Source organism: Haematobia irritans, chromosome 4, assembly GCF_050003625.1.
Source record: "Haematobia irritans isolate KBUSLIRL chromosome 4, ASM5000362v1, whole genome shotgun sequence".
Lineage (NCBI taxonomy): Eukaryota > Metazoa > Arthropoda > Insecta > Diptera > Muscidae > Haematobia > Haematobia irritans.
The window spans coordinates 15,146,844-15,165,592 of NC_134400.1; the positions used below are offsets into that span (position 1 = coordinate 15,146,844).

Here is an 18,749-nt window from a genome sequence, read left to right on the forward strand (position 1 = left end):
ACATTTTGACAATTTTTTTTTTATAGAAATAAAATGTTGACAAAATTTTCTATAGAAATAAAATTTTGACAAAATTTTCTATAGAAATAAAATTGTGACAAAATTTTTTATAGAAATAAAATTTTGACAAAATTTTCTACATAAATAAAATTTTGACAAAATTTTCTACATAAATAAAATTTAGACAAAGTTTTCCATAGAAATAAAATTTAGACAAAGTTTCCCATAGAAATAAAATTTCGCATAAATGTTCTATCATAAAAAATTTTTGACAAAATTTTCTATAGAAATAAAATTTTGGCAAAATTTTCTATAGAAATAAAATTTTTCAAAAATTTAATATAGAAATAAAATTTTTACAAAAAAGCAATCAAAATATTTTGAGTACATCATACAGTCGGCTCCGTCCAACTTTAGCGCTTTCTTAGTTTATATAAATTGTTCTTTGAGTGTTTTGTTTTTTATTAAAGCACAAATTTTCAATTGCTACGTATAATCAAATGATCATTATGTAGGTCCAACAAATTGAAAGAACCATTCATCTTAATTTAAATTAGTGAATAATTTAAATTAGTGAATGCTTATTTTAGAAACACAATGGGAATATTGTCTAAATTAAATTACAACAATATTTTGTAGGTTATTAGTTGCAACTGGAAAATTGAAAAAAAAACTTTATTTAAAAATATAATAAAATTAAAATTAAGGCAGCTGGTCTTAAGAAAAACAAAGATAATGCTCATGAGAGGCTTACTATGGAAAAAAAACACAACAAAACCACTACAATTAATTGGTCTAGAGGCTATTCCAAAAGCCTTCCCATTTTATATTACAAAAAAAATGTGTTTTTCTATATTATCTTAAATAATAAAAGTTCACATATATGTATGTCTATGGTATTGAAGAAAAACATTAATATGGCAAGATATGAAAGTAAATTGTTAAATATTCGTATAAAGCAGCTTAAAGTATATTAAAAAAAATACCCCACAAATCGATTCCCTTTGTTACTATCGATATTGGCATCTTTATCATCTGTCTTGAAATGAGGTAATTATTGCACATAATCTGTATCACCCTTGGAATAATGAATACAAGCCAACACAGTATCCAATAGATAGAGGGCACCCTCAATAACACATAAAGCACCCATGGCAATACCCACTTGACGTTCTGAGGCCACATATAGGAAATCATTATCCTTCATGTAACCCTTCCAGTAGTGCAAAGCAACACCACCAACAGCAACCCACATTAATGTGCCCACCACATTCATTATAGTATCGGATAATTCTCTGAAAAATAAAATAAAATCAACATTTAATTTTTATTTTCTTTTGTGGGTATTTTATAAACTCACCTCTTGTGTTTTGTGGTTCCAAACAAAAAGGCTATAGTATGGACACCAGTGTATATGAAAAAGCCCACCATGACACCGGATGCCACAATTTCGCAATCTGCACTTTTCTCTTCATTTAAATTCCAAGTACCTCCAATGCCCAAAAATTCTCCGCCATCACCAATGCGATATAGAATCAAAATGATCAAATTTATGACCTAGAAGGATTAAACAAAAAAAATTTAATTAAATTAAATTTAAATTAAATTAATTTAAAATTAAATTTTATCAAGGTAAAATTGAATCTAATTAATTTAAAATTAATTTTTTTTAAGGTAAATTAAATTTAATTAATTTAAAATTAAATTTAATTAATTTAAAATTAAATTAAATTAATTAATTAATTTAAAATTACATTTAATTAATTTAAAATTAAATTAATTTGTTAAAATTAATTTAAAAATTAAATAATATATTATATTATAAATAATAAATTTAAAATTAAATTTAAATAATTTAAAATTAAATTTAATAAATTTAAAATTAAATTAAATTAAATTAATTAATTAATTTAAAATTAAATTTAATTAATTTAAAATTAAATTAATTTTTAAAATTAATTTAAAAATTAAATGAAATTAATATAAAATTTAAATTAAAAATTAAAATTAAATTTAAGTAATTTAAAATTAAATTAAATTAATTTCTAAAATTAATTTAAAATTAAATGAAACTAATATAAAATTTAAATTAAATTAAATTAATTACCTTAGTAAAGAGAAAAAAATTAAATTTTATTAATTTAAAATTAAAATTAATATATTATAAAATTAAATTAGATTAATTTAAAATTAAATTAAAATAATTTAAAATTAATATAATATAAAATTAAATAAATTAAATTAATCTAATTTAAAATTAAAATTATTTAATTTAAAACTAAAGTAAATTCAAATCAATAAAATAAAATAAAAATAAAATAAAATAAATATAAAAATAACATAAATTTAAATAAAATAAAATACTTAATATTCAACGGAATATTTCATATCAACCTCCTCCACCAATACAAGCATAATTGCTTTTACTCTACTCTATCAAAAAAAATATATATAGATAAACATTTATGCCATAATATCTGCCAATAGTGTTAGTATTTTTTTTTTGCCTTCATTATTCATGACAACATTATTTGAAATGTACAAACACTTGGTGGTAAATTAAATGAGGAGCAGTTATATTAACCACTATGAATATTGAATTTGACCACGCTTTTGGGAGTGGTAAGGTAATGCTTGATCGACACAAAAACAAAATATTGAATTTCAATTTATTGTTTTTATTGCTACCACTTTTCATATCGGAGAAGTTGAAATGATATGAATCATCGCAACAAAAAAAAAAAAAATAGTAATAAATAATATAACAAAAACTGAAAAAGTCGTAATACTAGCAATTATAATAAGCAAGTGTTAATGACAAAATGTTCAATAATGATGAAGAAAAAATCAATGCAAATTTGTTGCAAAAATTGTATTCTTCATTAAAAACATGTTTTGACTAATAGCTCAATGAGAATAATCTAAGGGAATTTATATAAAGCAAATGGGAAAGATTTAATGACCCGCAAAAACGATTATATATATATAAACATAAAAATTTTATTTAACAGTTTAAGTGCTTCGATTTGAAGACAAACTAGTTTAAGGACGTCTGTAGCAACCTACATGTGTAACCCAACTTATATACACATATCAATTGCTACCTTTATGTTAAAAAAAAAACCATATAGCTCAAGACTTATCGTCATTCAAATTTGCATGTGTCTAGCCCCTTCCGTTCGCTATATACAGAGTACTATTTAGTACGTTTTTGTACCATTTTATTGCCTAATTGTATGTCCTTCAAAAACTTATGTTTGCTAACTAATTCTATGCGGTATATAAGGAATTGTACTATTTAGTACATATTTGTGCCAAATCTATTTAGTACATATTTGTGCCAATTCTATTTAGTACATATTTGTATCAATATTATTTAGTACATATTTGTACGTAATGTGGTCTGCATATGGCAAATTTGATTTGTGTATTAAAAATCTCAACTATAAGCAAGTTATCCACACATAATTACCTTCTCATTGGATATAGATAATACAATTTGGAATACGATTTTTAGTACAGAGGCAAACGCTTTTGAATATGGAAAAACTACGATGTGCAAAGCATCAACCATATCGGTTCAGATTAAAATATTGTTATCGTATAATTTTATCGCCATATTTCAAATTTGAATTGTGGTTGGTACTATTCATTATGGTACGTACATTAGGGTACAATTTTTATATCAAAAGAAATTCGAATTTAGAAAAAAAAAATCCCTAGAATATAAATTAAAAATTTCAAGACCAAGTTATGCAATAAATTCTATGGTTGCATCTCCTTCTAGCATTTTCAATATACTATTAGGGACATAATTTGAAAAATTCTTCCATGACATATGTATTATAATCTCAATAGGATTTTGTATTGAGATTATGCCATTATGAACCTATTTTATACAAATTTTGTACTATTGCTAGTGATTGGTACTATTTGGTATGTCTTTGTACAATTTTCGTATTAACAGAAAAACGAATTATACAAAATCTTCCTGGATTCTAAATTTATATGTCGGGGCCCAGTAATGCATTAAATTTTATGGTTACATCTCTTTCTGTTCCGTACATACAGAATGGTACCATTTAGTACCATTTTGTTTATTTATATACATTAAGGGACTAAATTCGAAAAAAATCCACCATAACATGCGTATTATAGTCTCAATAACAAATATGTATTTATTTTTTCGTATAAGTGGATATTATAGAAAATTTTTAAGGTCTACAGATAGAAAAATGTCAGAACAATATCAGCGGGATTTGTCGTTAAAATGGAGCTAATGGAACAATTGCATTAAAAAAAAAATATTTTAATAATTTTTCTATTAACTAAGGACTTCTTTCATTGTCCTAAAGACAAAATTTTATTAAAAAATGTCGTTGACTTATTTTCAGTTAATTTTTTTTTTGTGTTTAGCTACAAACATTTTGTGATATGACAATTGACTGATTTCATGATTTTTGTTCTACATTTGGAGATCTCGGTTTGCTGCCAATTTTATGGTTTTATAATAGGAATTGATACCATTTAGTACTGTATGGGCTAATTATAGCTAATTTTTATACTGTTTATTTCAATTGGTACTATTTCGTACATTTTCATACAATTGTACTATACAAAAATATTATGTTTATAACTCATTTTTATACAGTATATATATCAATTGATACTATTTCATACAAAACTAAAATTAATCAATATCACTCTTGATTTTAGTTTTACATTTGGAGACTTAGTTTTGCTCCAAATCGGTAATAGGGATTGGTACCATTTGGGCTAATTGTGGCTAATTTTGATACAGTATATAACAATTGATACCATTTCGTATGTTTTCGTATAATTGTCCTATAAAAATAGAAATTTTCAAAATTACTTTTGATTTTAGTTCTACATTTGGACACCTAGATTTGCTCCAAATTTTATGGGTTTATATCACTCCCTTTCGTTAATAGGGATTAGTACAATTAGTACCATTTAGCATTGTTTGGATTAATTGTAGTAAGTTTTTATATAGTACAGTTTTCTATAGTATATTTCAATTGGTACTATTTAGTATGTTTTCGTACATTTGTATTATAAAAAATGTTACATTGATAGCTAATTTTTATACAGTATACTTCAATTGGTACTATTTCGTACGTTTTCGTACAATTGTATTATAAGCATAGAATTTATCGATATGTCTCTTGATTTTAGTTTTACTTTAGTAAACGTAGCTTTGCTTCACATTTTATGGTTTTGTATCTTTACCTTTTGGTAATAGGAATTGGTACCATTGGACTAATAATACCTTGTCTTTATACAGTAAATTTCAATTGATGGTATTTCGTACGTATTCGTACAATTATACTATACAAAATGTGATTTTTATACCCTCCACCATAGGATGGGGGTATATTAACTTTGTCATTCCGTTTGTAACACATCGAAATAGTGCTCTAAGACCCCATAAAGTATATATATTCTAGGTCGTGGTGAAATTCTGAGTCGATCTGAGCATGTCCGTCCGTCCGTCTGTTGAAATCACGCTAACTTCCGAACGAAACAAGCTATCGAATTGAAACTTGGCAGAAGTAGTTGTTATTGATGTAGGTCGAATGGTATTGCAAATGGGCCATATCGGTCCACTTTTACGTATAGCCCCCATATAAACGGACCCCCAAATTTGGCTTGCGATCGCTCTAAGAGAAGCTAATTTCATCAGATCCGGCTGAAATTTTGTACATGGTGTTAGTATATGGTATCTAACAACCGTGAAAAACTTGGTCCATATCGGTCCATAATTATATATAGCCCCCATATAAACCGATCCCCCGATTTGGCTTGGGGAGCCTTTAAGAGAAGAAAATTTCATCCGTTCCGGCTGAGATTTGGTACATGGTGTTAGTATATGGTCTCTAACAACCATGCAAAAATTGGTCCATATCGGTCCATAATTACATATAGCCCCCATATAAACCGATCCCCCGATTTGGCTTGCGGAGCCTCTAAGAGGAGCAAAAGTCATCCGATCCGATAGAAATTTGGTCCGTGGTGTTAGTATATTGCCTCTAACAACCATGCAAAAATTGGTCCATATCGGTCCACAATTACATATAGCCCCCATATAAACCGATCCCCCGATTTGACCTCCGGAGCCTCTTAGAGGAGCAAAATTCATCCGATCCGCTTGAAATTTGCAACGTGGTGTTAGTATAAGACCGCTAATAACCATGCCAAAATTGGTCCATATCGGTCTATAGTTATATATAGGCGATCCACAATCACACAAAAATTGGTCCTTATCGGTTCATAATCATGGGTGCCACTCGAGCCAAAAATAATTTACCAAAATTTTATTTTTATAGAAAACATTGTCAAAATTTTAGTTCTATAGAAAATTTTTTCCAAATTTTATTTCTATAGAAAATTTTTTCTAAATTTTATTTCTATAGAAAATTTTGTTAAAATTTTATTTCTATAGAAAATGTTGTCAAAATTTTATTTCTATAGAAACTTTAAACTTAATTATATACGTATTTAATCGGCCTTTTTTAGTTTAATATATACGACGTATGGACTATGTGCTATATATTACGATGTTAGGAAGTTTAAGATACCTTGCCATCGGCAAGTGTTACCGCAACCCAAGTAATTCGATTGTGGATGACAGTCTTCAGTAGAAGTTTCTACGCAATCCAGGGTGGAGGGTACATAAGCTTCGGCCTGGCCGAACTTACGGCCGTATAGACTTGTTTTTTTTTTGTTTTTTGTTTTTAACACAAAGACGAATCTTATTAAATCAGCATCAAAAGATCAGATTTAGATATTCTTGTCTATATATATATATGTATCGCTTAGTTTGTTCAAATATTATAATTGACTAATGTTATTAAAATTTGACCTATGATAGTACCGACATGACGTCATTAAAACACTGCAAGTTATCACTTGAACTGGTTCAAATTTCACAACCTCACAATATGTTTATTCCGATAGGTACTAATTTGTACGTTATGTTACAGTTTTCGTACAAGAAAAGAAGGACAAATTTAGCTTGATTGCACATTCCATATAATGGCTCCATTTCACAAACTCCCAATTAATATATTCCGATTGGCACTATTTCGTTCCTTTTTGGTACAATTTAGTACCAGCAAGAAAGGAAAATTTCCGCTTGATTGTATATTCACATATGAAGCTCTATCTTTGCATAATCTTTTATAATTGTATGTCTTCGCATTCCATATAATGGGAACTGCCACCATTTAGTACCGTTTTGATGATTCGTGTACTTTTAGGGTTAGCAAGCCACGTGGTTTAGGATATCGTGTTATTCATTTATACTATTATTTTTATTTGTGTATTACGCCACATTATTATTGTATTAGTCACTTATTTTTATTTATTGATACATAAAACATATTTTCCTTAATCCTTTACCAATTTTAAAGCTTTGATGAAAATTGATCCAATTGTTTCCACAGACACCATAGTTTTCTTTGAGGAGTTTCCCGGTTATATTTTAAATTATGTGTTTTTTGGTTAAAGAAGAAATATGATTTTCCTCAAAGAATATAAATTTTTGTATTTCTTTATTTTCGTTGCGTTTTCGTTCGTTTACTGACACACTTGATCTGGAAATGATATTGAGGCACCCTCAAAAGCTTCACAAAAAAAATTTTTTTTGTAGTCGTTCTCTAATTCTCTTACATATTTCAACGTTCAACCTGTTGCTTTTAGTCTTCTTTGTATTTGTATTCAAGTCAATGATAAGATTAGATAAGATATACCTATCGGGATGGGGTGGGGGATGTGTGTATTTATGTCTAAAGCTCTCCCTGCCACCTATATGGGGTCACAACAAACCATGTCCATTGTACACTTGCTACATTGAGGCGGAGGTGTTTTTCTTTTCCACAGTTAAATTTGCAGATAAGCGATAAGAGTTATTTGTATGAAATTTTTATTCTCTTTCAAAATGTTCCACCTTAAAATAGGTTACGAATTTCTGTTTACAATTCCTCATTGTTAAACAATTTCGGACAAAATACAACGAAAGAAAGGCATGGTTTATGGTATTATACCCTACGTAGACAGTTTTGTTTCTATCGAAAATTTAGTATTTTTTTTCTATAGATAATTTTGTCAAAATTTTATTTCTATAGAAAAGTTTCTCAAAAATTTTATTTCTATATTGTCACAATTTTCTTTTTATAGGAAATTGTGACACATCTTTTTTTAGAAAATTGTGTAAAATTTTTTTCCAGCAGAAATTTGTGTAAATTAATTTTGCAAAAATATTATTTCTGTAGGAAAATATGTGTAAATTTATTTTGCAAAAATATTATTTTTGTAGGAAAATTTGTCAAAATTTTAGTTCTATCTTAATTTTTACAAAATTTTATTACTAGAGAAATTTTTGTCAAAATTTTACTTCTATAGAAAATTTGATATCTAAAGAAATTTGTGTCAAAATTTTATTCCTAGAGAAATTTTTGTCAATTTTTTTTTGTCAAAATGCTATGTCTGTAAAAAATGATGTAAATTTTTTTTCTACAGAACATTTTGTCACAGAAAAATTTTGTCTACAGAAAAATTTGTCAAAATTTCATTTCTGTAGAAAATTTTGTCACAATTTTATTTCTACAGAAAAATTTGTCAAAATTTCATTTCTGTAGAAAATTTTGTCACAATTTTATTTCTACAGAAAAATTGGTCAAAATTTCATTTCTGTAGAAAATTTTGCCAAATTTTATTTTTGTAGAAAATTTTGTGAAAACTTTATTTCCATAGAACATTTTCTCAAAATTTTATTTCCATAGAAAATTTTGGCAAAATTTTATGTCTATAGAAAATTGTGTGAACATTTTTGTCCAGGAGAAATTTGTGTTAATTTTTTTGTCAAAATTTTATTTCGTATAGGCATTTTTGTCAAAATTTTATTTCAAGAGAAATTTGTGTCAATTTTGTTTTGACAAAATTTTATGTCCGTAGAAAATTTTGTAAAAAATTTATTTTTATTGAAAATTTTGTCCAAATTTTATTTTTATAGAAAATTATTTCAAAATTTTATTTCAATTGAAAATTATGTCAAATTTGTATTTCTATATAAAAACAAGTAAGGAAAGTCTAAAGTCGGGCGGGGCCGACTATATTATACCCTGCACCACTTTGTAGATCTAAATTTTCGATACCATATCACATCCGTCACATGTGTTGGGGCTATATATAAAGGTTTGTCCCAAATACATACTTTTAAATATCACTCGATATGGAGAGATTTTGATAGACTTCTACAAAATCTATAGACTCAAAATTTAGGTCGGCTAATGCACTAGGGTGGAACACAATGTTAGTAAAAAAATATGGGAAACATTTAAATCTGAAGCAATTTTAAGGAAACTTCGCAAAAGTTTATTTATGATTTATCGCTCGATATATACGTATTAGAAGTTTAGGAAAATTAGAGTAATTTTTACAACTTTTCGACTAAGCAGTGGTGATTTAACAAGGAAAATGTTAGTATTTTGACCATTTTTGTCGAAATCAGAAAAACATATATATGGGAGCTATATCTAAATCTGAACCGATTTCAATCAAATTTGGCACACATGACTATATTACTAATTGTACTCATAGTGCAAAATTTCAACCAAATTGGGCCAAAACTCTGGCTTCTGGGGCCATATAAGTCCATATCGGGCGAAAAATATATATGGAAGCTATATCTAAATCTGAACCGATTTCAATCAAATTTGGCACACATGACTATACTACCAATTGTACTCCTTGTGCAAAATTTCAAGCTAATCGGGATAAAACTCTGGCTTCTGGGTCCATATAAGTGCATATCGGGCGAAAGATATATATGGGAGCTATATCTAAATCTGAATCGATTTCAACCAAATTTGGCACGCATAGCTACAATGCTAAATCTACTCCCTGTGCAAAATTTCAACCAAATTGGGCCAAAACTCTGGCTTTTAGGACCATATTAGTCCCATATCGGGCGAAAGATATAGTGGGAGCTATATCTAAATCTGAACCGATTTCAATCAAATTTTGCACACTTGACTATACGACTAAGTGTTATGTTTGTACAAAATTTCAAGCAAATCGGTATAAAACTCTGGCTGCTGGATCCATATTAGTGCATATCGGGCGAAAGATATATATGGGAGCTATATCTAAATCTGAACCGATTTCTTGCAAAATCAATACGGTTCTATTCTGACCCAAATTAGAACATATGCCAAATTTGAAGGCGATTGGACTTAAATTGCGACCTAGACTTTGATCACAAAAATGTGTTCACAGACAGAGGGACGGACGGACGGACGGACAGACGGACATGGTTATATCGACTCAGGGACCCACCCTGAGCATTATTGCCAAAGACACCATGTGTCTATCTCGTCTCCTTCTGGGTGTTGCTAACATATGCACTAACTTATAATACCCTATTCCACAGTGTGGCGCAGGGTATAATTAACAAAAAAACAAGTATATACGGCCGTAAGTTCGGCCAGGCCGAAGCTTATGTACCCTCCACCATGGATTGCGTAGAAACTTCTACTGAAGACTGTCATCCACAATCGAATTACTTGGGTTGCGGTAACACTTGCCGATGTCAAGGTATCTTAAAACTTCCTAACACCGTCTTCTAAATTGCAAGGTAGTCCATACGTAGTATATATTAAACTAAAAAAGGCCTATTAATTACGTATATAGTTTGACAAAATTTTGTATAGAAATAAAATTTTGATAAAAGTTTCTATAGGAATAAAATTTTGACAACATTTGCTATAGAAGTAAAATTTGGACAAAATTTTCTATAGAAATAAAATTTTAACAAAATTTTTTATAGAAATACAATTTTGACAAAATTTTCTATAGAAATAAAATTTTGACAACATTTTCTATAGAAATAAAATTTTGACAAAATTTTCAATAGAATTAAAATTTTGACAACATTCTCTATAGAATTAAAATTTTGACAACATTTTCTATAGAAATAAAATTTTACCAAAATTTTCTATTGAAATAAAGTTTGACAAATATTTCTATAGGAATAACATTTTGATAAAATTTTCTATAGAAATACAATTTTGGTAGATTATTTTTGGCTCGTGTGGCAACCATTATTATGAAACGATAAGGACCAATTTTTGTGTGATTGCGGATCGGCTATATATAACCAATTCGTGTCCATATCGTGTTTGTTAGAGACCACATACTAACACCACGTTCCAAATTTCAACCGGATCGAATGAATTTTGCTTCTCCAAGAGACTCCGGAGATCAAATCTGGAGAACGGTTTATATGGGGGATATATTTAATTATGGACCGATATGGACCAATTCTTGTGTGGTTGTTAAAGACCATATAATAACACCACGTATCAAATTTCAACCGGATCGGATAAATTTTGCTCCTGCAAGAGGCTCGGGAGGTCAAATCTGGGGATCGGTTTATATGGGGGCTATATATAATTATGGACCAATTTTTGCATGGTTGTTAGAGACCATATACTAACACAACGTACTAAATCCGGATCGGATGAATTTTGCTCCTCTAAGAGGCTCCGTAGGTCAAATCTGGGGATCGGTTTATATGGGGGCTATATGTAATTATGGACCAATTTTTGCATGGTTGTTAGAGACCATATACTTACACCATGAGCCACCGTGGTGCAATGGTTAGCATGCCCGCCTTGCATACACAAGGTCGTGGGTTCGATTCCTGCTGCGACCGAACACCAAACAATTTTGCAGCGGTGGATTATTTCACCTTAGTAATGCTGGTGAAATTTCTGAGGGTTTCAAAACTTCTCTAATTGGTTTCACTGCAATGTGGAAAGCCGTTCGGACTCGGCTTTAAAAAGGAGGTCCCATGTCATTGAGCTTAACATGGAATCGGGCAGCACTCAGTGATAAGAGAGAAGTTCACCAATGTGGTATCACAATGGACTGAATAGTCTAAGTGAGCCTGATACATCGGGCTGCCACCTAACCTAACCTAACCTACACCATGTACCAAATTTCAGCCAGATCGGTTGAAATATGCTACTGCTGTAGGCTCCACAAGCCAAACCTGGGGGTTGGTTTATATGGGGGCTGTACATAAAAGTGGACCGATATGGCCCATTTGCAATACCATCCGACCTACATCAATAACAACTACTTGTGCCAAGTTTCAAGTCGATAGCTTGTTTCGTTCGGAAGTTAGCGTGATTTCAACAGACAGACAGACGGACGGACATGCTTAGATCGACTCCGAATTTCACCACGACCCAGAATATATATACTTTATGGGGTCTTAGAGCACTATTTCGATGTATTACAAACGGAATGACAAAGTTAATATACCCCCATCCTATGGTGGAGGGTATAAAAAATTCTATAGGAAATGTTTATAGGAATTTTATTTCTATAGAAATTTGTGTCAAAATGTTACTCCTAGAGAAATTTTGTATCAAAAATTTATTTCTATATAAAATTTGGTCAAAATTTTATTTCTATAGAAAATTTTGTCAAAATTTTATTTCTATAGGAAATTTTGTTCAACTTTTATTACCATAGAAAATTTTCTTAAAATTTTATTTCTATAGAAAGTTCTGACAAAATTTTATTTATATAAAAAATTTTGTCAACATTTTATTTCTAAAGAAAGTTTTTATTTCTATAAAAAATGTTTGCCAAGTTTTATTTCTTTAGAATATTTTGTCAAAATTAGATTTCTATAGAAAATTTTGTAAAAATTTGATATCTACATAAATTTGTGTCAAAATTTTATTCCAAGAGTAATTTGTGTCAACTTTTTGTCAAAATTTTATTTCTGTAGAAAATTTTGTCGACATTGTAGTTTTTAGAATAGTTTTTCAACATTTTATTTCTTTTATTTTGTCAAAATTTTATTTCTATAAATAAATTTTATGTCTATAGAAAATTTTGTCAAAACTTTATTACTATAGAAAATTGTGTCAAAATTTTATTGCTATAGGAACTTGTGTCAAAATCTTATTGCTATAGAAACTTGTGTCAAATTTTTATTTCTATAGAAAATTTTATCAATTTTTTTCTATAGAAAATTTTATCGATTTTTTTCTATAGAAAATTTTATAAATGTTTTTCTATAGAAAATTTTCTATATTTTTTTTCTGTAGAAAATTTTCTAAAATTTTTATTTTCTATATTAAATTTTGTAAAGAATTTATTTCTATATTAAATTTTTGAAATTTTTTTTTTCAATTTTAAATTTTTGAAAAATTTTATTGCAATATAAAATTTTTGAAAAATTTTATTTCTATAGAAATTTGGTCAAAATTTTATTTCAGTAGAAAATTTTGTCGACATTAAAGTTTTTAGAATTGGTTTTCAACATTTTATTTCTTTTATTTTGTCAAAATTTTATTTCTATAAGAAAATTTTATGTCTATAGAAAATTTTGTCAAAATTTTATTACTATAGAAAATTTTGTCAAAATATTATTTCTATAGAAACTTGTGTCAAATTTTTATTTCTATAGAAAATTTTATCACCTTTTTTTATAGAAAATTTTTAAATGTTTCTCTATAAAAAATTTTATCAATTTTTTTCTGTAGAAAATTGTTTAAAAATTTTATTTCTATATTAAATTTTTGAAAAATTTTATTTCTATAGAAAATTGGTCAAAATTTAAATTTGACAGAAATTTTGTCAAAATTTTATTCCTATAGAAACAATATGTTAGAAAAAATTTTACCAACTGTGACAACCAGAGTCCAAAAGACGTTTCATTTTGCTCTGAAACCACGAAATAGGGATTGTACCCATGACCCTTTGTATACATGTCGGGCATGCTAATATTTGCCGCACGATGGCTCCCGAGTGTTCTATGTGTTGTTCATTCATTCAGTGGTAATATATTTACCACAAATTAGTTTCAAAATTTCAAAGTCGCTTCAATAGAAATCAAATGTAGGGTATCACACTTTGTCATTGGCTCTTTTAGCCCATGTTTTGAGATATCGAAATGCTTGAGCTTATCTTATCTATCGAAAGCTTTTTGTAATGGTCGATGCCACCATTATGACTTCATTTGCTATTTCCCAATCAAAAAAAAATCTTAACTAGTATTATTCATCGTATGATGAATTCTGCAAAGAGTTTCCTAGGCTTAGTAATGCAGGTGTTATTCTTTCAGAATTCGTTTATTATTATGAATATCTTCCGGTTGTACATTAAGAATACGAAGAAGGGTGAAAGTATCGATGACATCATATCCATTGAATACAACTAATCCAATAAATATATACGAATTTCTTGGAGTTAAAAGATCATTTTTGATTTTGTTAATTTGTTTTGAGAATCCTTTGTGAGAGGGATCTAATACCGGAAATGTATTTATCTCTATATAATTATACCCTACACCACATAGTGGTCAGGGTATAATAAGTTTCATCGGCCAAAAAATGTGCCTACCAGAAATATTGATTTTAGACCCCATAAAATATATACCGATCGACTCAGAATCACCTCCTGAGTCGACCTAGCGCTTGGTGTCCGTCCGTCCGTTTGTCCATGTATTTGTTGTTCACAGGATTCCGGTCGCAATTATTAATCGATTTTGATGAAATTTGGTGCAGGGAGTTTTTTGGGCACAAGGACGAACGCTATTGAATTTGGAAGAAATCGGATCATATTTAGATATAGCTCCCATATATATGTATGGAAAAAGGTAATATTTTCCATCGCCCTTCAAGTCTGCAAAATTTCATCCAAATCGGTTCAGATTTAGATATACCTCTCATATATATGTATCGCCCGATTTTCCCAAATTTGCCCACAAAACCTTTATTTATCAACTGATCTTACTCAAAGTTATCTAAATATAATCTTCTGTAGCACTAACTATATGTGCAAAAAATCATCGAAATCGGTTCAGATTTAGCTATAGCTCCCATATATATGTACCGCCCGATTTTTATAAATTTGGCTATAAAACCCTTATTTATCAACCGATCTTACCCAAATTTGGCTAAATGTAGTCCTCTATAGCACTAACTATATGTGCAAAAAATCATCGAAATCGATTCAGATTTAGATATAGCTCCCATATATATGTATAGCCCGATTTTCCCAAATTTGGCCATAGAACCCTTATTTATTAACCGATCTTACTAAAAGTTGGCTAGATCCAGTCCTCTATAGTACTAACTATATGTGCAAAATTTCATCGAAATCGGTTCAGATTTAGATATAGCTCCCATATATATGTATAGCCCGATTTTCCCAAATTTGGCCATAGAACCCTTATTTATTAACCGATCTTACTAAAAGTTGGCTAGATCCAGTCCTCTATAGTACTAACTATATGTGCAAAATTTCATCGAAATCGGTTCACATGTAGATATAGCTCCCATATATGTATCACCCGATTTTGAAAAATTCGCCCCTAATAACCTTATGTTTGTCCATACAGGCCTCATTTCTTAACTGATCTTACTCAAATCTTGCATAAGGTAACCTTTTGTGGTATTAATCAAACCCGCAAAATATTATGCAAATTGGTTCAGATTTAGATATAGCTTCCATATATATGCATCGCTCGATTTTCCCAAATTTGGCCATAGTATTCTTATTTATTAACCAATGTTACTCAAATTTCAAATTTTGATGTACTAGCCGATCGTATTTATACGTACTTGTAGCTCTTACATAAGAATATTGCTCGATTTTTACAAATTTGTATTTATTACCGACACTAATTTAACGATTTTCTCTTTTTTAATAATGGGCTCAATATTAGTGGCATACTAACTCCGTAGGTGCAAGATCAACACAGCCAGTGTTGCTAGAAGTAGGAGAAATTCCCTATATGTAGGGTTTTTCTAATATTTAGCGTCTTGTACGGACATAGGGCCACAATGTAGGACATTTTCACTCAACACAATTTGTAATAATTTTTACATTTTGGTGGCTCCAGAGGAGGAAATTAGAAGCCGGCAAGGCTTGATCTTTAACAATGTGTGGTAAACTTTATTCATGTAGAGAATTTTGTCAACATTTTATTTCTATAGAACATTTTGCCAAAATTGTATTTCTATAGAATTTTTTTCAAAATATTATTTCTATACAAAATTTTCTCAAAATTTTATTTCTGTGGAATTTTTTCTCAAAATTTTATTTCTATAGAATTTATTGTCACAATTTTATTTCTATAGAAAAATTTCTCACAAAAATTTGTTTATAGAAACTTTTTCCAAAATTTTATTTTTATAGAGATTTAACGAAAAAGATTACTAATTTGGGTAGAATTCACCAACTGTGGCAACCGTGGTGGTAATACAAATTTATATTCTAAGTTATATACGTTGCATATTCATGTTTTAAGATAATAAAGTACTTAGAACCATTTTTTGTTTTGTAAAATTTTTTAAATTAAAAAAAAAATATATAGTAGGGAAAATTGTTTGGGAATGTATGGGAAAGTAGGGAACTTTTTTTGTCCTTGTAGGGTAAACCGAACATTTTCCGTAGCAACATTGACTATGAGCTGTAGTCAGATTGACACAAAGCACCCATAGACATGTACCCCTTAATTTTCTTAAATATGCAACTGCGGTTTATCTCCCAGACCTATATGTTACCCCACAGTTGCTTATGATTACTAATTCTGTAATGGTGGTTTAGGGTATGATATAGTCGGCGCCGCCCGACTTTCTACTTTACTTACTTGTTTTTTATAAAAATTTTATTTCTATACAAAATTTTTGTCAAAATTTTATTTCTATAGAAAATTTTGTTAAAATTTTATTTCTATAGAACTTGTTTGCATAATTTAATTTCTATAGAAAATGTTTTATTTCTATAGAAAAATTTTGCTATTTTTATTTCTATAGAAAAATTTTGCAAAAATGTATTTCTATGGGAAACTTTTGCAAAATTTTATTTCATAAAATTTTCTCAAAATTTTATTGCTATAGAAATTTTTTCAAAATTTTATTTCTATAGAGAATATAGTCAAAATTTTATTTCTGTGGAAAATTTTGTAAAATTTTTATTTCTTTAAACAATTTTGTCAAAAGTTTTTTCCATAGAAAATTTTGTCAAAATTTCGTTTCTATAGAAAATTTTGTAAACATTTTATTTCTATAGAATTTTTTTTTTTTTTTTTTTTTTTTTAAATTTCATTCTTATAGAAAATTTTGCCATAACTTTATTACTATAGAACATTTTTGCAAAAGTTTAATTCTATAAAAAATTTTGTCAAAATTTATTTCTAAAGAAAATTTTCTCAAAATTTTATTTTTTATAGAAAATTTTCTCAAAATTTTATTTTTTATAGAAAATTTTCTCAAAATTTTATTTTCTATAGAAAATTTTCTCAAAATTTTAATTCTAAAGAAATTTTTCTCAAAATTGCATTGACAAACTACAAATGTAGCTTAACAAACATCATCCTCTACTTGCAGCAAAGCATACTTTTCCTCTGTTGGTTAAGCTACACTTGTAGTTTAGTCAATGCATGGTTTTAAGCTGAAATCAAAAACAACAATGATGATTGAAGAGTAAACCAACAATAACAAACAAAACGAATCTAACGAAAATTTTCTCAAAATTTTATTTCTATAGAAAATTTTGTCAAAATTTTATTTCTAAAGAAAATTTGTTAAAATTTTATTTCTATAGAAAATTATGTCAAAATTTTATTTCTAGAGAAAATTTTGACAAAATTTTATTTCTGTAGAAAATTTGATCAAATTTTTATTTCTATAGAAAATTTTGTCATTTTTTTTTCTATAGGAAATTTTTTCAAAATTTTATTTCTATCGAAATTTTTTTCCAAATTTTTATTTCTATAGAAAATTATGTAATTTTTTTTCTATAGGAATTTTTTCAAAATTTTATTTCTATCGAAAATTTTTTCCAAATTTTATTTCTACAGACAATTTTGTCAAAATTTTATTTCAATAGAAAACTTTCTTACAATTTTATTTTTATAGAAAATTTTATTCCTATAGAAAATTTTCTCAAAATTTTATTTCTATAAAAAAAATTTCTTAAAATTTTATTTCTATAAAAAATTTTCTCAACATTGTATTTCTATAAAAATTTTATTTCTACAGACAATTTTGTCAAAGTTTTATTTCAATAGAAAACTTTCTTACAATTTTATTTTTATAGAAATTTTATTCCTATAGAAAATTTTCTCAAAATTTTATTTCTATAAAAAAAAAAATTCTTAGAATTGTATTTCTATAAAAAATTTTCTCAACATTGTATTTCTATAAAAAGATTTTCTTTATTTCTATAGAAAATTTTCTCCAAATTTTATTTCTATTGAAAATTTTGTCCATTTTTTTTATAGAAAAAATTTGTAAAATTTTATTCCTACAGAAAATTGGTCAAAATTTTATTTTAACATATAGAGAATTTTGTCAAAATTTTATTTCTATAGAAAATTGGTCAAAATTTTATTTTATTGAGAATTTTGTCAAAATTTTATTTTATTGAGAATTTTGTCAAAATTTTATTTCTAGAGAAAATTTTGACAAAATTGTATTTTTGTAGAAAATTTGATCAAATTTTTATTTCTATAGAAAATTTCGTCAATTTTTTTATAGGAAATTTTTTCAAAATTTTATTTCTATCGAATTTTTTTTCCAAATTTTTATTTCTATAGAATTTTTTTGTCAATTTTTTTCTGTAGGATTTTTTTCAAAATTTTATTTCTATCGAAAATTTTTTACAAATTTTATATTCCTATAAAAAATTTTGTCAAG

At 27.7% G+C, this 18,749-nt stretch overlaps 2 protein-coding genes across 7 annotated transcripts in view; one reads left to right on the forward strand and one right to left on the reverse strand.

The window, feature by feature from the left end:
* Positions 1-18,749, forward strand: part of LOC142235152 (uncharacterized) — a 454,428-nt gene that overhangs the window by 45,522 nt on the left and 390,157 nt on the right. The gene's annotated exons all lie outside the window — the stretch shown is intronic.
* Positions 787-7,634, reverse strand: Ssk (smooth septate junction protein snakeskin). The gene is made up of 3 exons (XM_075306412.1): positions 7,423-7,634; positions 1,361-1,557; positions 787-1,295 (listed from the first exon to the last, which is right to left on the reverse strand). The coding sequence occupies exons 1-3, from the start codon at positions 7,471-7,473 to the stop codon at positions 1,055-1,057; spliced, it is 489 nt and encodes a 162-aa protein (XP_075162527.1). The 5' UTR covers positions 7,474-7,634; the 3' UTR covers positions 787-1,054.

What these genes read in the sequence shown, in the direction of transcription:
- Ssk (XM_075306412.1), bottom strand. Translation starts at nt 7,473, where the DNA reads ATGGTGTCTGTGGAAACAATTGGATCAATTTTCATCAAAGCTTTAAAA. An exon ending in TCATCAAAGCTTTAAAATTG is followed by an intron (nt 1,558 to 7,422) that starts GTAAAGGATTAA and finishes TAATCCTTCTAG; the next exon opens with GTCATAAATTTGATCATTTT. An exon ending in GGAACCACAAAACACAAGAG is followed by an intron (nt 1,296 to 1,360) that starts GTGAGTTTATAA and finishes TTTATTTTTCAG; the next exon opens with AGAATTATCCGATACTATAA.